Raw genomic sequence first — 23,554 nt, 5'->3', positions numbered from 1 at the left:
TCGAAATCATTTCAGATATATACATAAAATGGTTAAATATGTTTTTTATTGCCTGTTGCTTTTGGATTTGACCACCTGACACAAGGGACCAATTGATATATTTAAGACAAAGTCAACGAGCAAACACAGAGCAAGGGGGAAAAGCACATCATGAGGTTTGGCTTTTCAGTTTGCACAAATCACACTCAAAGTCATTCGTGCTTGAGAAGAACAGATGAAACGCTGAAAAACTATCTGTTTGAAAAACATTTTTCACATTCTTATCATTAAGATGTGGAGAACTTGCCTTCTTCTTTTGTGGTGGGTTGCTGGTGTGAGGAGGTGTGCCACTGTCCGGGTAGCCTCCCCCATAATTAGGCTCGACATAGGGTGACATGGATCCGGGGCCCACATCTCCCAGCAGCCCCTGGCCACTTATGGAACTGTGGAAAGACTCTGCTGGGGAAAAGCCTCCTTCTGACTGGGAGAGGTGGCGGTCTGTGGCCACAGGGTTCCCCAGGTTTGCGTTGAGGGGCGAGCAGGTGTATATGAGGTTGAACTCTGTCCTGAAGGCCTGCTCCCTGTTTTGGGAGGTTAGGTCTGAAGGACAGGAAACATGGTTCAGGGAAGTGGCCCCTATAGATGATGGGCCTTGGGAATCTGAAGGGCCTCCAGGAAGGGAAAAGTCATCTGAGCTCACAGCCACAGGGCTCTCCAGGCTGGAGGGGAGTGATAGGTCGGGGAACTGAGGCCGAGGGATGTCAAAGTCTGTCTGAAGACATGGCTGAAGATGGACAAAGAACAGAGAGAATTGTAAGACAGAGGGAGAAGACACGTTTACTTAGAAAAATCTGAGTATCAGCAACGATTAGTGGCATTAGTGGTTAGTGGCAGAGAGTTGGGGGACGTACCTCAGGAGAGATAGACTCCGGCCGGTGAACAGGAGACGCCTCAGGGGAGGATATGTTCTAAAGAGAAAGCAAAAGCTATTCAACATGTCAAACACACAAGGTGTGTCCCAAACTATTACAACCAACTATTATTTGGACAGTCTGCCCAGGTAGATAAACAGAACATTAAGTTTCATTGTCTAGCCGTTATTGTCACTGTGTTCAATCTAAAGTAAAGATGTTATTAAATCAAGCATCATAAAGTTAATTTGCTTACACACAGTTCATCTTCAATGATTAACAATGTTCCCTGAACATCATGTTGAATATACTCTATGGGAAATTGAATTAACTGACCTTACTCTTACACGGTTACTTTATATCAGTGGTTCTCAACCTTTTTTGGGCCAGCGCCCCCCTATCCATTATCCAGGTCCCTTACTGCCCCCCATCAAATAAAATGTAGGCTAATTGTCTCCCCTGAATTTTAATGTTAATTATTATTCTGTTTGTATAATTATGGATTATTATTATTCTTAGTATTTAATATTTATATTATTGATCAAATTATTTATTTATTTAAATGATTATATTATTTTTCTTATTATTAGGCTGCTATATTATGTTATTAGAAAAACTGCATTTCTAAATAATAATTTGTTGTTTGTTTTCATATATTAGCAAGCAGGCTAAGATGTATGTTCCCTTGTGTGCCTTTCCAAAAAGGAAAAAAATGGTACAACTGGGCGCAGTTTACTAAATTGGATGGTATTGGATTTAGTAACCACTGATATACCATGTAAGCTCTGACAGGCAAGTGGCAGAAATTGTGGATCCAAGTGTTGATATGGTTTGTGCCCTTACTTCAAACTGCAGCGGTGTGTTGCAGCGGCTGGCAGGCAGGGAGGGCATGGGTGAGTAGGCCAGGCCGTTGGGCAACAGAGAGCCACAGGGGGTGTAGAGCGGAGGGTGGAGGGAGTCCTCTGGGAGCGGCGGTGTGATGGGTGACAGCGGGCGAAGCAGGTGGTCCGAGGGTGCTGGTATCCTCTCTGCCATATACTTTGAGCGGCGCTTTTTAAATGGTGCGTTGACTTCTGTGATTTAAAAAAATAATAATATAAGGAGTTGCAAACACAGGAAAGAATACACTTCAAGGTCAGATATAGAAACATGACGAGACACAACAGTAAAATATAAAACACTTTTATCTGTACTGCACCCTTTAATTAGTTGTACTTTAAGTAATAATAGCACACCGTTTCTTAGTTCTGATCTATAGTTCATTCTTCTTCCAGCTTTGGTCATTGGAGAAATAACAGCAGTAAATGAGTCATCCAGATGGAGGTGGGGGTGTACGTACCGCTTGACAGGGGGTTGGGGGTGGATCTGCTACTGGTACTTTGCTGGGAGGAGGTGGACTCCGTGCCATCCTCCAGACTGGCTGAACAGCTCTCATCCTCCACCTGCTTTATCCATCTCTGCAGCAAAACAACAGTAATGTGGGGTTGAAAAACTCAAACTAAAACATCTGTTTAGAAGAAATTAAAAGTTTTGAGTTGGAGTTGAGTTTTATAAAAACTAAAAAGTTTGGATGACAGAATTTTAACATATTACAAGGTCATGTATTCATGTATTTATAAGGCAAAATGACAGTAAAAACAAGAACTATATGCATTTCAGACATTTTAAGGCTTTCAGCTTTAGATTGTTGTAGGAACTGCAGACAGGCTTGTAACTCCAGCACTCAATTTGAATTTGCTAAGGATGACAACAATAATTAGATATTTTTATACTCTTTCTATAACCCCTTGTTTCATCTCTCACCTTTTTGTAGCATCCATAAGTGCCGTCCATTTGGAGAGGGCGGGGTCGGCGTCTCTCTGGGTTAAAGGGGGAGCCGAAACGGACGTAGTGTCTGGGTGTGGTGCAGATGAGCGATGAGTGGGAAAGGCCTGGCAGCATGTTGAGGGTGGTGGCCAGCACCGTAGGGTCAGTGGTTATCCGGAGCAGGCGCTCAACAGGCACCTCTTGGTGGACCTTCTCTGCTCCAGGGACCTTGTCATTCAACCATTCTGTCACCAGGTACTGAGAACAGAGAGAAACATTAACTCTATATTTGCTAGGAATATACAAAATAAGAAATCAGCCAAAAATTCTAATACTAATCTTCTAAAAAAGGTCTAATGTCCTCTAACCTTCTTGGTCTTGGGGTATCGTAAGTTGCCTCTATTTATGCAGTTTAGACTGTGGCCATCTCCATCAAGGAGATGACTCGCGAGCCCGCCCTCTCCGTGGCCATGTTCAGCACCATATGGGCCCTGATATCCCTCCTCGTCCAGAGAAGCACCCTGATCAGCTGATGATGGCGTTGCTGCCATCGCTGCAGCTGCTGCGGCTGCAGCGGCTGCTTGTTGGGCGAGGGCCTGGCGCTGTCGCCGGGCACGCTGGGATGAACTTGACCGGTAGCGAGAGATCCGACTTTTAGGCCGAGGCTTGTTAGGTCGTGCAGGTTTAGGGGGAGCAGTTGGGGCAGGCGGGTTGGGTAATGAGGTCTTTTCTTCAATAGATGGTACTTCCTGAAAGAGAATGATTGAATAGATTAAATACAATAAAATCAACACCAAAACAAAAATCTAAGAAAGATCAACGCATACAGATGGTCACTGACCATGACATAGGTGGTGCGTCGTGTGCTGACCCCCACTCCTGTGTTCTGGGGTATGGGAGTGATCCCAGCAGGGTTTCCTGCCCCGTCCTCACTTTCCCCACCCTCCTCCTTCACCTCCGCTCCTCCCACTCTCTTACGCCTCCTTTCCAGACTGTTACATGTCTACATGGACAGACACAGACGGTGTCAGAGAATTACCTAAAACTATTGCTGGAATTGGAATCTATTGTCAGAGAACAAAAATATCTTGGAATAGTGTGCTAGCTTAGTTTAATAGCAGTGTTGGAAAATAGTTAAAATTTCATACTCTTTTACTGGAGATGGCAACCCCATTTTCATCCTCCTCTCCTTCCTCTCCCTCTTCCAGCTTCAATTCATCCAGCAGACTCTCCTAATTGCACAGACAGGCAGAACATGAGAAAAACATCCTACCCAGTTGGAAATACGAGCAATGTTTGGCCTAGTTTATAGAACACTTTTTCCCTTTGCGGTCACATTAATATTTGATGGGCTTAAATCTAAGTACATCATTGCACAACACACACACACACACACACACACACACACACACACACACACACACACACACACACCTCCGCGTCACTGGTCCCCTGCAGGTCTTTGGCCTCCTGGTGCTGGTCCAGGCTCTGGTTGCTGTCACCAGTGAGGCAGTTCTCCAGCTCTCTCCTCCGGGCTTTTCTTCTTCGGGTCTCAGCCCCTACCAGAGGGGAGGGAGGTGGCAGGGAGGGGCTGCTGAGCAAGCTCTCCCTGGGACTCAGGTTGTGCTTCTGCACCGGGCAGTTCTGGTTGCCCTTATGGCAGGCACAGTCCACTTTGTAATTACTGGTGGTTTGTTAAGAGAGAGCAGAATATTACACTGGAGAAAATGCCAGATGATGGAACAACCACACATCCTGTAGCAGCAACAAGCTAAAAACAACTGTTTTCATGTAAACCAAAAGAACACTAGTACTCGCTTTGTAGCTGATATTTACAATATCTTTCTAGACAGGACTTGGATCATTTCCACATATTTTTGATATGAATGTTGTACAGAGAGTTAGATTAAACCGGTGTTGCTTTTTATGGATGGATGATTTCTAGTTCTAGTGGCTGGTTCAAAGATAGATATGGGTTGAGGAGCAGTACTGACCAGCTATTGAAGTCGTAGTCAAACCCAATGGTGACCTCAGCGTCCTTTGCAATTTGACAGACGGCGTAGATACACAGATGGATCATCCCCTCAGCAATCATATGCTGGACCTGAAGAAGGGAACAGATGCACAAGTTATCTTAGTTAAAAAGATTCAAAGATAGCAACCTGGCAAAACATAAAGCTACACAGAAAGGAAACATAAGTGGCAGGCGATGAGATTCTAAAAAGCTTGTCGGCTGACCTCAGCATTAGGTGTACAGGACCTCCTGATGAAGCGGGCGTCATTTCCAAAGGTCCTTGCATCAACACACATCTCTACTTCATTAAATGTTGAGTAGAATAGCACAAATGGGTAGGGTCTGGAAAAAATATGATGATAATGTATCAAAAGCAGTATACACTGGAATCTTTGTGAATGTCTTTGGACCCAAACACTAAATGTATAAAACGTAGCAGCCCAGTAACTACAAATACCATGACCTCTTACTTTTTGAAGAAGTACCCGTTGACTTCAAATTGTTGTTTGAGCATGACCTTTCCCCGGTATTCAATGATGAGTGTGTCTGGTTCCAGGTTCTTGGCTGCGCGGAGGATCTTCCTGTGTTTCTGCACCCGTGTTACCCGCCCCAACTGGAGCTACAAACAGAAAATCCCAAACTAGTTATTTGCAATTGCACAAACTTATTAAACATGTTATTATACATAGTAATGATTACACAATTGTGACTGGCTATTTTCCATACAGGCAGCGTGTGCCTGCAAACTCAGTAACTAAGATGTAATTAGACTAAATAAAGTTAGTCGATGGACTGTGTTTTACATTAGTCAACAAAAAGCTAACTTGTCCCATTTAATTTTCTATCAGTGAGGAAAATTGTTTATATAATGTGGTATTATGGGCTAAATTATTACTGGCTAGTTACATAACTTTGTTTGTAAGGCTACTGTTTGTCGCACATGCGTGCTGGACAGTTGAATAAATATGTTGTTTGGACTTGGGCTGACCTGCATCTGTGAGCCCAGCACTGTGTTGTTACAGGCCAGCTCAGTGCGGTTGATGGTGTCCATGGCATCGCCTGAGGCATGGATCTGTGTGGTGGTGGGAGGCTTTGTACTGTCGCTCTCTGTCTTTGAGACGGTGTTGCTGGCAGCGCGGTGAAGCTGAAGGAGTGTCTGGACATCAGCACTGTACTGGTTGACCAGAGCCTCCTCATACTGGTCCGTCCACTGGCGGATCCTGCTCTCCCATCCCTCTGCTGTGTTCTCATCCAACACACTGGCCTCCGTTGTAGAGTTCTAGAAAGGAGACAAGATGGGGCACGTTGTGACAAAAGATTTTCTTTACAGAAAGATAGAAGCATGAGGCTGAGAGCACTAAGTGAAGCATTACTTAACATAAGGTAACTCTAATCTTACCTTCATCCTCATGGACTTCCTAGACCCCTCTCTGAAAGCCTGAATGAAGGAAAATTAACCCATATCAACATGTTTAGCAGCAATTATTTTACAATCAATGTGTTCTCAATGTGGCTCCCTATTAGGCTTTGAGCTTAGCGTTGATCATTTTCTTCAATCGGTCATCCTAATCCACTACGCTTCCAACAGTTGCATACCTTGACTTTCTTGCCCTTCGGTGTTCCACGAGCCTTCTCTGTGCTCTTCTTTCTCTTTTTGGATTTGCTCCTTTTGACCCGGTTGACAGTGAGTTTGATGCTGGTGGGCGTATGCTGGGTGGCAGTGTAAGAGATGGTGGAGGGCGACACCTCTTCGTCACCACTTTCAGTGGCACTGCTCTCTCCAGCTACAACGGCAAAATGATACAATGACAATACACCAGGTTTAGTCATCAGATAGCACTTTACAACCTACCATAGGGGAAATCAATTAACCAAACAAGACAATGCACCTGAGACATTTTCAGTTTTTCTGTGTTGGCCTTCTGCTCCTTTCCTCCTGTTGAGTCCCCTGCATCAAATAAAGTAAGAAAACACATCAACACATGACATAAATGGGCTAGAACACAAATGCAATACATGAAGTCAAATCATTGTGACAAAGCACATGACAATGTCAAATGAAAAGATCGTAGCAACGGAATTGCTGAACAGACTAAAAGGCCAAGCATATGACTAAATATGTTTATAGATTCACCCATTCACACACATTCATTCACTGATGGCAGGGCTGATACAAGGTGCCAAACTGCTCATCATCTAGATCAGTGGTTCTCAACCTTTTTTGTGCCAGCACCCCCCTATCCATTATCCAGGTCCCTTACCCCCCCCCCATCAAATAAAATGTAGGCTAATTGTGTACCCTAAATTTTAATGTTATTATTCTGTTTGTTTTATTATAATTATCATTCTGTAGTATTTATTATTTATATTATTGATTATATTAATTTTGTATTTAAATTCTTATATTTTTCTTATCATTGGGCAGCTATATTATGTTATAATAAAACTCAAATTCTCTGAGATTGAAGTTACATAATAACATTTCTAAATAATAATAAATATTATATTATTAAAATCATTGTTGTTGTTTTTACCTTCAATTGCCCTAATACACCATGTACCAAGGGAGCAAACAAAGACATGTAACTAGAAATGTTAAACAAATGCAACAGTAAGAAGTTTGAGATTCAAACTATAATGTCACAGGCTGCAGCCAATCAGGGTCAGACATTCAAAGTGTAACCGGTGTTAAACACAGCAGCCTCAGAATTGCGAAACAATTTGCACTCTTAAGTGTTCCAACGATAAACAAGCACAAAGGAACAAGTCTGTATAATACCTAGGCCTTTTCTCAATGGCAGAACTTTGTTTTTGCTGCACGGGAAGGTCTGCTCATTACACATGTGCACCTGATACAGCAGCTGGAAACTCTGTTCAAGGATCCAGACTGGGCAGGTTTTCCATCTCTCACCTGCAGTTGTCACATTTGATGAGCAGGCCATCCGGCGTCAGGCTGCAGTGACACCAGCTGGCCACCGCCCCGTCCTCCTCTGAGGAGCTGTCGCTGTCTGCCGAGTTGTCCTCAGTAGTTTCGTGATATCGGGAGCCACGTACCACACCGTTGAGATCCATGCGGGGAATGATGGTTTGGGAGAGCGGGGAGGCAGGTGGGGTGGGGGGAGGGGGCGCGCCATAGTTGTGATCCTGACAACACACAACGGAAGACTGTTGCATCTTCAAACAACGGGTGTTCAGGCAAAAGGGAAACGGAAAATGGAGACGAATGAAAATGAGGGCAAAAAAACAAGTATGTGAAACAGTACAGCTGTTAATAACGGAAGTAGTTGGTGGTTACAGAGGACTAATAGTGGGGAATATGTTCATGTCTGGGATCAAGCTCTGCCGATCCTTAGTTTTAATCTTACCATTCTATTTTAAGAGAACACAGAACTTGAAAAGTTCAGAAAACAACAAAAGATTGGATAGATAAAACTAATTTATTATTGTAGCTTGTAAAAAGTATATACTTGTAGCCAACTTATCTCTGAGTAATAGAGAGTGATACTTATGTCCTATAGTAAGACATTAGAATGGTTGGAAAAGAGCTGTATGGACTCACAGCATATGGTAGACCCCGATACCCATGACTCTGTGCACTCCCACAGCTGTGGTTGTTGTAGTTTTTTTCATTCACGGCAGGGCTTGCTTCAACTGACTCAGGGCTGGAAAATAACAGAAATTATTATTCTAAGGAATGACAATAAAAATAAAACTGAAATTATATGTATGTAGATATTTTCTGCTTTACTTTTCCAAGTCTGTTTTGTAAACAACCGCTATAATAAAATACATAAATCAGTCACTAGATGGCACCACAACCCTGAAGTTGCTCTCCAGTGAGGAGGACACGATTTAGGAAATAGATGTGGGACATGTTATGCAACTCCTTTTGCCTTTAGCTGAGCTCTGGCCAGATAGAGCATAACCTTGACTTTCCCCCTTGTCCTCCAATTCTGAAGCACTTAAATGTCAAGAATCCTAAATTACAAAACGACAAATTTAAATCCCTGGATTTTGTATATCTAAGCACCGACGGTACATTTCTTCATGGGATAGAATCAATCCTCCTGACGTTTGGAGGAAACAAAAGGGGGCTGTGAACAGGGGTGGATGGGAGAGAGACCAACTGCATTCCACATAACCTCAGTCACGTAAGCAGGCTTACCTACAGAGAAGTGACAACTGTTCTTACTTAGGCTGTCTGTGGATATTTCCCCAGACACTACCATAATGTCTCGGGCTGATATGGAGATATGATACAAGCCTACCTCCCCTTCACAGAAGAAGGGCTGGACGATACATAATCAACTGTGATCACAAAGAAACATTTACAGAAATGATAATTAGGCTCCCGAGAGTGGGTTTTCCCTTCGGATAGAATGCGCAAATTACTACAAGACAACTGAAACCTTTATAATCATTATAAACAACTATTTGTTGTTTCCCTACATTTGGCATGAGAAATAGTTGTACAGGCCAGTTACACACTGCACCCAGTGAGACTTTAATATCACATAACACATAGTGATAGTTAGAAATTAAGTTACAACAGCCTGTGTTTCTCTGGTAAATACACATTTAGTAAATGTGAGGACGTTCTGCTCTCCATGTTGAGTGGGTGGAGTGCTGTAATACAGTGAATTAACCATGGACCACCCAGGGAATCACTAAATATGTCTCAATTTGAAGTGACTTTGGTGAGGTAAATAAAATACCAGCCGTGGTGTTTTTGTTTTTTGTCCAGCCCTACAGGAGTCAGTGTTACGTTGCTTCACTTTTAGATGTTTTGAGTTCATATGCAATCAGCCTGACTGAAGCATCACATACTGTATTTCCTTTATTTCTGTCTGGTAAAGTTAAGTCTTTGGTGGACTGCACTTCCCATCTCTTCGGGTCTCTCCAGCTGACTTTGTGGAGAAGACAGAAAACTGCTGACAGGATATTGGAAGGAAGCATATTTATCACAATCCAAGGTGCTACCATTGTAGACAAATGTGTACAAAGGGGAGGTCAGCAGAGTTGCATGGGTAATTGCATGGCTTTGGGCAAAAGAGTTGTACTACTGTATTACCAATGTAATGATGGGTTGAAATATATTATCACAACAATACTTCTTTTCTAAAAGGGAATAACTTAAGCTAGTTTTCATGGTTGGATTTGTTTTTCCCCCTCTAGCTAGCTGGGAATCCCTGGGAAACCTGTAATGGAACGGGAAAGGAATGTTCCTACCACTCAGTGTTTCCCCAGACAGCAACCCCCCAAAGCAGTAAAAGGAAACACTAACACTTATTTCTATAGTTTTGCCCATTGATAAATTTTGGCTGTTGAATTATTTTAAATAGTGAGCATGCACAACTACGTACGCACAGTTGGCTAAATGTAAGGTGATGTTCAGTATCATGGAACAGCTCGGTTTCTAACTTCAACATTTACCTTGGTTTGCTTTTCCAGCCAGTTTTATTTTTGTTTATTCGCATCCACACTAGAAACATGATATTCAGGTGGAGTAGATGCACAGCTTAAACAGGAGCAATGCTGCCACATCCAAAGATATCAGCAAGTAAGTTGGGGGGTAACATTTTGTAACAAGTAGAAGTGATGGGAAAACTAGAACAAATAAGCCCCAGAGGTTATAAATAAACAGTTCTTTAAAAAGAGGGCACAGCTCGTAGTGAGTACTTACTCTGATCCAGCAGCCATATCTGAGTAAGACGTTTCAGGTGTGGTGACTCCCAGCGCGATTACTATGCTCATGACGTCCGGCACAGCGACGCGTGGGAGGGGGGGGAAGAGGGGGAGGAGGGGTAGGGGCGGGACAGGATGGGATGGGGGAGGAGGAGAGGAGAGGACTCACAGGGTCCCAAATACAGCAACAGACCACTCCAGAGGTGGGGCGCCGCAGAGCCGTAGCCCACGGCTCACGGTCATGGGGGACCTGAGGAGGGAGAGCAACAGAAAGACAGAGCATCAGTTACACGCACGCAAGAAGCCCCTTCTGACACCGACACTATCCTGTTGTGTGCTACAGGTGTGAAAGGGAAACTCCAGACAATTTGCAGACCTGATTATCCGGATATTGTTCTGAGTTCATATGAGAAAACATATTCAGTTTGTCGTGTTATACGATGTGTCTTTAACTGTGCGTTTCAGACATTTTGGATTGATGTAATAATGTGTGTAAAAGCCAACATATTTATTCACATTGAACCCATTAGATTTAGTGAATGGTAGATTATATTTTGAAGAAATATTAGTCACGCTTGAAAAATAATTATTGGTTTTATGTTTGTCAGTTGTTCAGGGTTATGTTATGGTGATCTCCCCCACCAATTTGTTTCATGCGGGGTAGTCAATGTGTTTTTATTGGGTTTTCTATGCATACTGCCTTTAAATGTAAAATGAAAAACATATCTTTATGTAAATATTAATGAAATAAATGAAGTAATAGAACTGCATTTCATTTGATGTTGTATAGACTACTTTGTATCTGCAGTATGGGAAGAGCCATCACAACATGGACAGTTTTCATGGCAGAGATTTTAACTTGTTAAAGCAGGAAAAGCACAGGTGCAATTTATAACGGTGTAATAAATAAATGATTTAAAAGAGCCAGCGTGCACAATACCAGGGACCTGTAAATTAAACTAAATGGAATGCAGTTAGGAAAAGCGCAGGAGTAACTGAAAACATTAGTTATAAAATGTCAAAATGCTGCCTTGAAAAAAGGCTATTGGCTGTCCTCTTATGTTTAGCGAAAAACTGAATATCTGCCCGTTGGACTGGCAACCCAGTCGCATCCAACTTTCTTTATGACATTACCTTGGTTGGTAAATTACACGCATTACACCTCAATATTTATGGTCCAATTCATTGACTATTATTCAACTAATTTCACTTACTGCACTATGATTACTAAGTTGCTAGTCAGACACAATTCAATTTTTGACTAGTCTTTGACTGACAGAAAATGAAAGCCCGTTTGAAAATGGAAGCAGTCACATATAAAGAGATGTCCTTTACTAGAGGTCAAAACCGTTGTCTCAGTTGAACAGTGACACAGGGAAACCATCCTTACATGGCTAATTAAGAACAACATTTGCCGACTTGTGTTGAGAGAAGCAGCAAAGAGATTCCATATGCCTGCGTGTAAAATAACTGGATATGGACATGGTGCGATAGGCCTCTCAGCCATACAGAGGCTTCCAGCATGGAAGGGGGGTGGGGAGGCTATTCAAAGAGCAGCAAAACAACCAGGGGTTTTACAGCTCTGCTTACAATGAGCCTCCCATTAGGATGCACTAATAAAAGGGGACCAGCAGAAGGCGCCTTCCTCCCAGACGCCTGGAGGGGTGAGTCACCCAACAAGAGGCCCAGCCCTCTTGTCATGTGACCACACTCTGCTGAAACACTGACCCACACTCCTCTGCTCTGTTCGCTCTCTCTTCCTCCCTATCCTCCCCGCCTCCCTCGCTCGCCCAGTCAGACGCAGAGCCAGAGACAGAAGCCACGGCTGCAGAAAGAGGAACAAGCCCTCCTGTGCTCCGTTCTCACGCTGAGGAGAGGATTTGGCTTACAGCAAGGTCATTCCCTGAGCGAACACATGCAAATACGTTACCTCACAGCGCCAAACAGATTCAATTCACCACCACTATATATTTACAAAAAGAGATCAACAAAAAAATCCTCAAAACATAGGGCTGGTTTACTAGTAGAGACCCACAGCAACAGGATGCATGACATTTATGTATGGCTGCCCTCACTCTCCAGCACCAGGGCAACCACAGCAAGGCAGGGGACTTCCAATAATGTCAAGGTCAGTTCAACTGTGCTCACTGTCAAACCCCATCCGGCTGGATACACTCACTGGTAGACAGCAACAACAAATGTCAGCTAGCTTTTGGTTACAAGGCAGAGCACTCTGCTACAACACAAATGGCCTCAATGAAAACAGAGACATACAGGTGAGGACAGACAGATACTGGAAGGCAGATTTTGGTAACAGGAAATAATTAAAAATGTGGTTACTCAAGGACTGTTCCTCTTTCAGTATGACTCATACGAAGCAATGAAAAGAGGACAGCATGAAAGGGGCCATGAAAGACTTTGCAATATACTTAGACATGATGACCTGGAGATCCCACGGTGCCCCATCCAGAGCCTTTTCAAAAAACCACTAGCTTTTTATTATCCCTATGAGCGCTGCCTCACAAAAATAGCCACCTCACTCCTACCCAACTCACAAAGGGAGTCACTATTTGGGCCTCTTCCAAAAAAAACCAGACGGTGAACTAGGGAGGTAAATTCCGTTCGAAGAAGGAAAGCCTTTCTTTACCTCGCTCCCTCCCTCTGCACCTCCCTCCCTTCCTTGTTCGTTCCTCTGGCCATGAATACCGGGCTCAAATTACCAGCAGGCTCAACAAAGTCTTTTCACTTCCACCAGAACAGAGGCCATTTTGGAGACAAGTCCAAGGGGGAGGGACATACACACAAAATGAACAGCAAAGAAGACCCTCTCTCTTCATCTCTCACATAACTCTCTCTCCCCTCTTTTTCTTTTTGTAATTCTGTCATTGTTCAGTCCTGGCAGACGTGCATTGAACAATTTACAGTACAAAGTACATTTCATATAGAGAGGGGGACGAACAAATCCAACCATGAAAGCATATGCACAGTAGCTCAAAAGGCACAAACATACAAAATGCCACACCTTGTCTGAGCAGACCTCGGCACAGCAACTTTTGTAAGCGTTAGATAACAAACTGACAGACCAAAAATAGACACGTCATGCACATGCAGATACACAAACTATAGAGGTTATAGCCCGGGCATGGGCTATAACCTCTATACATTGATTTGCATCTGATCCAGTTAACATTGAATCATAGTGGATGCAATTACCTCTACATGAAAACACATCTCTACAAATCAAAACAACTGTTCCAAGGGTGCTTAACCAATAGCAGCTTAGTGGAAGAGTGGCAAAGAGGCTGAGACTTACATGCTATCTGGGCCTACTGCAATATTTACTTTCCAAACTTTTATTTAGGTGTCCCATGTAAGTGTACAAATCATCCAATATATAGTGCCCTTAAACATTCACAATAGAACAAAAAGTGAGTTTTGGTATGAATTCCACAAAACAATGTGTTGCCTTTGCTCCTGAGATGAAATATGTGAAAATTACAGTTAAGCGATAGCAAGTAAATTATAATAAAGATTGCAAATTTGCACAATAATGATGTGCTGTATTGTTCTTTTCCATATGCTCCTCGAAACATGTTTTTCATTCCAAACTTTTAGGATTGGGACTTTCAAATGGCATGATCAGAAATTTCAATTAGCTACAGCTTGTCGTCTTAGCTAGTTTTGAGAGGCAAGAGTTGCTGGCTGGAATGATGCCCATCATATAATTTAGTCGTTCTCTCTGCTCTCTTGCTAATCACCAAACAGAAAATGAAGCAAATTGACAGTCAGTCCGATTCTCCCAGTTAAACCTTTAGGTGCGATGTTATTGTTTTTACTCAAACTCAACAAGGACCTTGAAACGTTGAGGCTATCAAGTAGCTTGCCCAGTTTGGTCATCAGTCAAAGATTATACCACTTCCATTTTGTGTTTTTGTTGTTTTCTATTCCCCTTTTGTGCCAGGGAACCAAATTCATTTCAAAATCATACAAATGTATGAAAAACTATTTAATGTCCGTTTCAAATTAAAAAAATGAATATTTTTCTGAGAAAAACAAATGTTTTAGCTTGCTATACAACTACCTTGTTAAAGAGAAGAATGTTTCAGTAGCCTACTAACACAGATCAACACAAATATTTGTTTTGTGAAAATTAAATGTAATGCCACGTTTCCCACAATTAGACTTTATTTGGGCGACAGCCTCGGTACATTAAAGGCTGCACGGCATGGAAGATTACCACTGTAACATACTGGGTGCTGCGTCACCCCTCGTCGGACTGACAGGCTTTTAGTGACACATTACGCACACACGAGTCATTCCCATCCAGACTTCTCTAAATCAGTAGCTGGGCACTGTTGTCCGAGTCCTTGGCAACAAATGAACACTGGCCACTGCCATTGGCGAACGACATTTTACTTGCTAATAGGCCAATGGCAGTCAACAAGTCAATTATATCATCGGCCGATACCAATGTTGGGCGAATACATCAGTGCATCCTTAATTTAACATTGTTAGTCTTAACTTGCCAGGTTTGTTATCAGTTCCAGAAGTGGAAAACTACAATATAAAGATGTTCAAGACAATGGCACATCTACAATGTCAATGTGATTACCAATTGCTAGAAAACACTGAGCAGAGCCATTTAGTGTAGAATCGACATATTGAGTTACCATGTGTAGATTCCGAAAAACTGCTGCAGTCAGCAATAACAGAACTTCAGAGAAGATTCATTTTCCAGATAGACCACAATCACAAACATAATGTAAAAGCTACAAAGAAATTAGTTAAAAACAAAGTAAAACCGTTTAGTCCTTGAACCCTTGCACTCACTCTAGCAATTCAGCTGAACCTCCACACACGCCTATGAAGTTGAAAGACCAAATTAAATGGGAGCTTGAATATGAGCACACTTATTCACAATAGGGTTGCAAGGCAGTTCTGTCCCCAATGAGGAACATCTAAATGTGATAAAGCGATTGACGAAGGGAGAAAAGGCAAAGGCAGCTCACTCAGCAACTTCAGGCCTGTCACGACCCTGTCTGGGTCTCTGGACATTAGGAGAGATACTTTACCTTTTTTCCTACACTATCCTACATTCACCTTGAAAGGAATGTAATGTAAAAGTATAGAGAGTTGAATTTTCAGTGGGGATGAAATACAGTTTCAGAGCAACTAAATTCAAGTTCATAATATTACATTCAGTTTACAGTTTATTGGAATTCATTTCCAAACTAAATAATTCAATTTCAAATTATGCCATTCAGATTCAGTTTTACAATTATTTAAGTTAAACAATACACATTTTAAATTATGTGACTCAAATTCAGTATCTAGTGACACATATTTCTGCCAATTAAAGTAGTTCAGAATTTTGGAGAAATACCCTTACCCACTTAATTGCCACGAGTTAGATGAGAAGATCAATACCAATCTCATATCTTTAAAAATTCAACATTAAACTAGCACCTACTGGCCAAAAGATACATTGTAACAAATAAGAAGCATCTTGTCTTTTCATTTAGAGTGTGAACACATAACTTAATTGTTTCAACATCGTGTGTAGTGTGAATAACCCAAAATAAACCGGGGTGGAACAACCATAAAATATAATACACAAACCCTTACATTTTTGTAAATAAATATAATGGTTTGTAAATAATTTTGAAAATAAAATACATAGTTGACTCTCTGTAATAGGCCTACACACAGTATAGATTTATATTTTTAAAATAAGTTTCCCCATTAAGAAAAGTTACAAAAATGTTTGTGTATGATTTCAATTATAGTTCTTAGAAAGACAATTGCAATTGGTGCATCTCTTGTTATTTAATCTTCTGTTACACACAAAGAAAAACAACAAACAGGAGAGATAAGATTTTTTTTTTTATAAAAATGTTTTCACCCAAATGTGTGCAATGTTCATGTAGGTTTTAATCAGCCATTTCAAATGTGACCAACACATTAAAAATACTGGCAAGGTATGCATCGGATTGGTTGGTTGGATGGTGTCAATCAATGTCCAACATGTTCACGATGTTTCCACATATAGCTTCGATGTCACCACTAGAAGGGCTATACATAACAATCATACACAATTTGGGTTTGAACAGCACGTCCATGCTCAGTGTCCAACTGTGCCTTGCAAAATCTCCCCAACACATCCAGTCCAGTGAGATCACACCAGCCCCCTCAGTCTGCCCCCGCACACATGCTTGCTGTAGGAAGGATATGAATATATCTGCCATTCCCCAGCACTGCGCATGTTGAGCTGCACTGAGCTACAGCAGGAGGAAATTGAAGATGGAAAATGGTCAAATCAATAGGGCCTGCCTTTAAGACACATAGGATATGTGGCCACAGAGAACGGAAGGCTCCTTGTAGATCTTATTTCAAACTCACCCAAACACATTTACAATGTCACAAAGAGGTAAAACCACACGCCTATAAACATACACAAAGACATGATGTCAGAGATGTCTATATACATAAGCACACATATATATAAACACACACACATATATATATATACATACATATACATATATATATATATATATATAGCAGAGAGAGAACCCCACAGAGCAGAAGACAGACAGAGAATAGAGAGGAGAGGAGCATGAGACAGAGACCAGAGTACACCGGAGACAGAGAGAGATAGAAACGAGACAGAGACAGAGCAAAGAAGAGACAGCGAAGAGAGAGCAGAGACAGAGAGACACAGAGATGCAGATGAGAGAGAGAGAGGCAGAGAGAGAGGACACTAGAGACAGAGAGAGAGGAAGAGAGAAGAAGACGAGGACAGGGAGAGGACAGAAGAGAGAGACAAGAGAGAGAGAGAGACAGACAGACAGAGAGAGAGATGAGACAGAAGAAGAGGAGACAGACAGACAGACAGGACAGACTAGCAGAGAGAGAGAGATGAGAACAGAGAGAGAGAGACAGACAGAGAGAGAGAGAGGACAGACACATGAGAGATAGACGAGACATGATCAGACAGACAGACAGACAGACAGAGCAGAGACAGAAGAGAGCCAGACAGACAGACATACAGAAGAGAGAGCAGAGAGACGGAGAGAGCACAAGAGAGAGAGCAGCGCAGAGACAGAGAAGACAGAGAGAGGAGGGAGAGACAGAGAAGAAAGAGAGAGAGAAGGAGAGAGACACAGAGTAGAGAGAGATGAGCGAGAGCAGAGAGAGACACAGAGAGAGAGAGTCACAGAGAGAGAGGAACAGAGAGAGAATGAGAGGGACAGAGAAGAGAGAGCACAGGAGAATACAGAGAGAGACACATGGAGGCAGGAGACAAGAAGAACACGAAGAAGACAGAGAGAGATGACGAGAGAGAACAGAGAGAGAGAGACAGGAGAAGAGACACAGAGAGGAGCACAGAGAGCTAAGAGAGAGACACACGCATACAGAAGACAGAGTGAGAGGAGGAGAGACAAGAGCAGAAAGAGAGAGAAGAGAGAGAGACAGCAGACAGAGAAGAGAAGACGACAGACAGACAAGAGAAGAATACAAGCAGAAGAAGACTGAGTGAGAGACAGAGATAGAGACAAGACAGAGAGAGAGAGACACATACATACAGACACGAGCATAGAGAGAAGACGAGAGAAAAATGAGAGAGAGACAGAGATACAGAAAGAGAGACACAGAAGACAGAAGAAGACAGAGGGAGAAGAGAAGAGACAGAGAGAGGAGAGAGGACAGGAGAAGAGAGAGCAGAGGACAGGAGAAGAGACGAGAGAGAGAGAGAAAGGAGATACAGATCGAGAAGAGAGGAGAGAGAGACAAGAGAGCAAGAGACGGAGAGGAGAGAGAAGAGAGAGCAGAGACAGAGGCAAGATGAGAGACAGAGAGAGACGAGAGAGGATAGAAGGATGAGAGGAACTAGGAGAGGAGAGGAGAGAGAGAGGAGAGCAGAGAGAGAGAGACAGAGAGCAGCAGAGAGAGGAGAGAGATAGATGATGAGAGGACGAGAGAGAGCAGAGAGAGAGGAGAGAGAGAGACAGAGAGGAGAAGAGAGAGAGAGAACGAGAGAATAGAGATGAGGATAGTGGATGAAGAGATAGTAGATAGAGATGAGAGAGGAGAGAGAGTAGACGAGAGAGTAAGCGATAGAGAGAGAGAGAGAGAGAGCAGGAGAGAGAGAGAGAGAGAAGCAGACAGACAGAGAGAGGACAGACGAGAGACGACAGACAGAGAGGAATACCGGATGAGAGAGAGAGACAGAGACAGAGAGAGAGAGAGAGGAAGGGGCGGACAGAAGGGACAGACAAAGAGGAGACAGACAGACACAGAGGAGAGAGAGAGACAGACAGAGACGAGAACAGGAGACAGAGGAGAGATGAGACCAGCACAGACAGAGAGAGAGCGAAGACAGAAGAGGAGAAGAGAATAGACATACAAGAGAGATAGCAAGGAGACAGATTCATGAGAAGAGACAGACAAAAGGAAGACACGAGATAGGAGCCCCCAGAGACTCGAGAGGAAGCGACAGAGCACACGGAGAGAGGGACAAACAGGAGAGAGAAGAGAGACAGAACAGAGAGAAGAGACAGCACAGAGACAGAACAGAGACAAGAGACACAGACGAGAGAGAGAAAGAGAGGAGAGAGACAGAAAGAGATGAGAGAGAAGAGACAACAGATACGAAACAGAGAGAGAGAGAGAGAGAGAGAGGAAGAGAGAGAGAGAAGACCAGACAGACAGGAGAGATAAGAAGAGAGAGAGAGAGAGAGAGAGACCAGAGAGTAGAGAGAAGGACGAGCACAGACGAGAGAGGAGACAAGAGAGAGAACAGAGACAGAGAAGGAGACACAAGAAGCGAGACGAGAAGAGGAGCAGCAGGAGAGAAACGAGAGAGAGAGAGGAGAGACACAGAGACGAGAGAGAGCGAGAGAGAGAGAGAGAGACGACGAGAGAGAGGGATGAGGAGAGAACAGAGAGAGGAAGAGAGGACACGAGAGAGAGAAGGAGAGGGAGAGGACCACAGAGAGAGAGAGAGAGAGAGAGGACAGAGAGAGAGAAAGAGAGTAGAGAGCGAGACACAGATGGAGGAGACCAGATGAGAGAGAGCACAGAGAACGAGAGAGGGAGAGACACAGAGCAAAGAGGAGAGAGAGAGAGGTGAGAGAGTAGAGAGGAGGAGATGAGAGAGAGAGACACACCACAGAGAGACGAGAGAGAGGAGAGACCACAGACAGACAGACAGATGAGAACGAGGGAGGGGGAGAGGAGGCGAGAGAAGAGAGGTAGGGGGAGGGGGAGGGAGGGAGGGGGAGGAGAGATAGCTAGAGATGGAGAGAGAGAGAGAGAGAGAGAGTAGAGAGAGAGAGATAGAGAGAGAAGACAAGAGAGAGACACATACAGACGACACAGAGACACAGACAGAGAGAGAGAGAGGATCAGACAGAGAGCACACACAGACAGGAGAGAGGAGAGAGAGAGAGACCCAGAGGGAACAGAGGACAGAGACAGAGACAGAGAGAGAGAGCGAGAGAGAGAGGGCAGACACAGGAGAGGAGAGAGAGAGAGAGACACGGAGAGCAGAGAGACAGAAAGAGAGGAGCGAGAGAGAGAACAGATAAGAGAGGAGATATACAAAAATTATAGACATATATAGCATACATGCAAATATATATATATATATAACATAGATATATGAATAATAACATATGTAAATAACAGAGGAGAGAGAAGAGAGAGAGAGAGACACAGACATGAGAGAGAGACGACACAAGAGGAGAGACAGAGAGAGAGAGAGAGAGAGAGAGAGGATGACAGAGATAGAGAGACAGAGAGAGACGAAGGAGAGAGAGACGACGACAGAGAGAGACATGTAGAGAGAGAGGAGACGAGAGAGAGAGAGAGAGAGACAGAGAGAGACAGAGAGAAGAGTACAGAAGAAGAGAGACGAGAGACGAGAAGAGACACAAAGGACGAAGAGAGAGAGATAGAGAGAGACACAGACAGAGAAGAGTAGAGAGAGAGAGAGACACCACAGACAGAGAGATAGAGAGGAGAGAGAGACACACACAGAAAGAGAGAGAGACAGAAGACACAGACAGAGAGAGATGATACCACATATGAGAGATTAGACACATAGATATAGAGTATGAGAGAGCGACACAGATATGAGATACACACATATAGAAAATATAAGGAGAGAACCACCATAGCTAGAGAGATGAGAGAGAGTAGTAGATAGGGGGTATAGGATGTGGGGAGAGAGAAAGGGGGGAGAGGAGAGAGAGATAGGGGGAGAGGAGATATATGAAGGGAGAGATAGATATATGGAGAGAGATATAGAGAGTATAGTGGAAGAGAGAGAGGGAGATAGAGATAGAGAGAGGGGGAAGGAGGAGAGGGAGAGAGAGAGAGAGAGAGGGGGAGAGAGAGAGAGAGGAGAGAGAGGGGGGGGAGAGAGAGAGAGAGAGAGGGGAGAGAGAGAGGGGGGAGAGAGAGAGAAGAGAGAGGAGGAGAGAGGGAGAGAGAGAGAGAGAGAGGATGAGAGAGAGAGAGAGAAGAGAACCGAGAGGATAGATTATAGGAGAGCGAGACCAACATAGGGTAGACAGAGGAGAGCGAGAGAGGTAGCATGAAGACCGAGGATAGAGATGAGAGCGAGCAAGAGACACAGAGAAGAAGAGAGAGAGGACGAGAAGAGAAGAGATAGAGACACACGAGAGAGCGAGAGACCAGAGAGAGAGAGAGAGACAGAGACTACGACGAGAGAAGATAGAGAGAGAGGGACACAAGAGAGAGAGAGACACAGGAGGAGAGAGAGGAACAGAGAGAGAAGAGACACGAGAGGAGAGCGAGAGAGAGACAACAGAGAGAGCGATGAGAAGAGAGAAGAGAGGACACACAAGAGAGAGAGACACAGAGAGAGAGAGAGAGAGACGAGAGAGGACACTAGGAGAGACGAAGAGAGAGAGAGAGGGGGAGAGATGAGACACCACACCACAGGAGGAGAGAAGAGAGACAGAGACAGAGAGAGAGAGAAGAGACAGAAGTGAGAGAGACACACAGAGAGAGAAGAGCACACACACACAGAGAGACACACAGGACACACGAGAAGACAACAGAGAGAGACACACAGAGAATAGAGAGAGAGAGAGAGAGACGACAGAGAGAGAGAGAGAGAGAGAGAGAGAGAGGAGAAGAAGAGAGAGACAGAGAGTAGAGTAGAGAGACAGAAGAGAGAGAGACACAGAAGAGAGAGAGAGAGAGAGACAGAGAGAGAGAGAGGACAGACAGAGGAGCTAGAGAGAGAGACGTTGACAGGAGAGACGAGAGAGAAGACTAGAGCAGACTACGACAGAGAGACAGACGAGAGAGATGAGATAGAGAGAGAGAGCGAGAGAGAGAGATGGAGAGAGACACAGAGAGCAGGAGAGAGAGAGAGAGATGAGAGAGCGAGAGAGAGAGAGCACAGAGAGACAGACGAGAGAGAGAGAGACACAGAGAGACATAGGACACAGAGAAGGAGAGAGAGAGACACAGAGCGAGAGAGACACAGAGACAGGAGGATGGAGACAAAGAAGAGGAGACACAGAGAGAGAGAGGACACAGAGAGAGAGGAGAGACACAGAGAGAGAGAACACGAGAGAGAGAGAGGAAACAGAGAGAGACACAAACAGCAGCAGAGAGAGAGAGAGAGAGAGAGAGAGATATACACAGCGAGGGATGATTGTTTGGGATGAGAGTAGTAGGATAGATAGGATGAGGGATGGGGATAGGAGAGAGAGAGAGACGAGAGAGATAGAGAGAGGAGGGGTAGAGAGAGAGGATAGAGACAGAGGAGAGAGAGACGGAGAGGGAGAAGATGACAGGGACAGACGAGAGGAGAGGGAGAGGAGAGCGGAGAGAGAGAGAGAGACAGACAGAATCAGAGAGAGAGAGAGAGATAAGACACAGAAGAGGAGAGGGGAGAGAGACACAGAGAGAGAGGTAGAGAGGACACATATACGTAACACATAGACGTATATATTATATATTATAATAATGTATATTTTTATCGATATATATGGATATGTATGTATGTATTGTATGTATATAATATATATTAGACACCTTATATATATATACGTATATGTATTCTATTATATATACAAATATACGTATATATATATATGTGTATATATATTATATATACATAATACATACATACATAGTAGAGAGAGAGAGAGAACAGGACAGAGAAGACAGAGACAGACAGAGAAACAGGAACAGAGACAGAGACATAAGCGAGACAGAACGAGACAGAACAGGAGATAGAGATAGAGAGAGTAGAGGAGAGAAAAGGGTACAGTAGAGAGACAGACAGAGAAACAGGAGAACAGAGAGGAGTGAACAGCACGGGTAGACAGAGAGACAGACGAGACCGACAGACAGACAGAGAGAGAGAAGACATACAGGGAGGAGCCAGACGGACCAGAGAGCAGGACAGACAGAGACCACAGAGAGAAGGACAATATTTATATATATAACTACATATAAAATATAATATACATACATATACACATATTATATATACATACATTATACACCATAAATAATAGGTACATATACACATATATATATAACAGAATATACACATTATATATATTACATACATCGACATTATATATACACATATACATAAATACATTAGACATATACATACATAAATATACATAGATATTAAATACAATATATATGTATTCGAGAGATAGAAAGGACAGACAGAATAGAGACAGAACATAGACAAGACTATAGATGAGAGAGAGAGAGAGATACACAGAGAGAGAGAGAGAGAACAGAGAGATAGGGGGTGGGGGGAGGAGGATGAGGAGAGAGAGAGAGAGAGAGAGAGGATTGGGGAAGATAGAGGGGGAGAGATGAGTAGGGGGGAGAGAGAGAGAGGGGGAGAGATAGAGGGGGGGAGGGGGAGAGCGAGAGAGGGGGGAGAGAGGAGAGGAGAGGGGGGGAGAGAGGCAGGGAGAGAGAAGAGGGGGAGAGAGAGAGGGGGGAGAGAGAGAGAGAGAGAGAGAGAGAGAGGAGGGAGAGAGAGAGAACACAGAGAGAGAGAGAGAGACACACGAGAGAAGAGAGCAGCAGAGGACAGATATAATATATACACAGAAGTATATATACACCCCAATATATATATACA

The 23,554-nt window shown here is 43.4% G+C and overlaps 1 protein-coding gene across 10 annotated transcripts in view; it reads right to left on the bottom strand.

Annotated features, from left to right (window-relative positions):
• Positions 1–23,554, bottom strand: part of setd5 (SET domain containing 5) — a 39,938-nt gene that overhangs the window by 5,913 nt on the left and 10,471 nt on the right. For 6 of the 10 annotated variants that reach the window (XM_029432594.1, XM_029432597.1, XM_029432599.1 and 3 more), the window contains exons 2-20: positions 10,394–10,645; positions 8,270–8,372; positions 7,622–7,884; positions 6,600–6,658; positions 6,307–6,494; positions 6,110–6,148; positions 5,699–5,989; positions 5,181–5,329; positions 4,935–5,052; positions 4,691–4,800; positions 4,131–4,380; positions 3,845–3,928; positions 3,538–3,699; positions 3,065–3,445; positions 2,694–2,954; positions 2,230–2,347; positions 1,734–1,963; positions 891–947; positions 287–763 (exon numbers count right to left, since the gene is read on the bottom strand). In XM_029432594.1, coding sequence (XP_029288454.1) covers positions 287–763; positions 891–947; positions 1,734–1,963; positions 2,230–2,347; positions 2,694–2,954; positions 3,065–3,445; positions 3,538–3,699; positions 3,845–3,928; positions 4,131–4,380; positions 4,691–4,800; positions 4,935–5,052; positions 5,181–5,329; positions 5,699–5,989; positions 6,110–6,148; positions 6,307–6,494; positions 6,600–6,658; positions 7,622–7,884; positions 8,270–8,372; positions 10,394–10,464 — 3,411 coding nt within the window. In that variant the 5' untranslated portion in view covers positions 10,465–10,645. Of the gene's footprint in view, positions 1–286; positions 764–890; positions 948–1,733; positions 1,964–2,229; positions 2,348–2,693; positions 2,955–3,064; positions 3,446–3,537; positions 3,700–3,844; positions 3,929–4,130; positions 4,381–4,690; positions 4,801–4,934; positions 5,053–5,180; positions 5,330–5,698; positions 5,990–6,109; positions 6,149–6,306; positions 6,495–6,599; positions 6,659–7,621; positions 7,885–8,269; positions 8,373–9,537; positions 9,642–10,393; positions 10,646–23,554 lie in introns of those variants that run through there. The other 4 variants (XM_029432598.1, XM_029432603.1, XM_029432600.1 and 1 more) reach the window with 3 other exon arrangements.

The sequence above is a fragment of the Cottoperca gobio genome, chromosome 5 (assembly GCF_900634415.1).
Source record: "Cottoperca gobio chromosome 5, fCotGob3.1, whole genome shotgun sequence".
In the NCBI taxonomy this organism is placed as follows: Eukaryota; Metazoa; Chordata; class Actinopteri; order Perciformes; family Bovichtidae; genus Cottoperca; species Cottoperca gobio.
The sequence above is the reverse complement of the archived record's forward strand: the minus strand, read 5'-3'. Positions and strand labels throughout refer to the sequence as shown.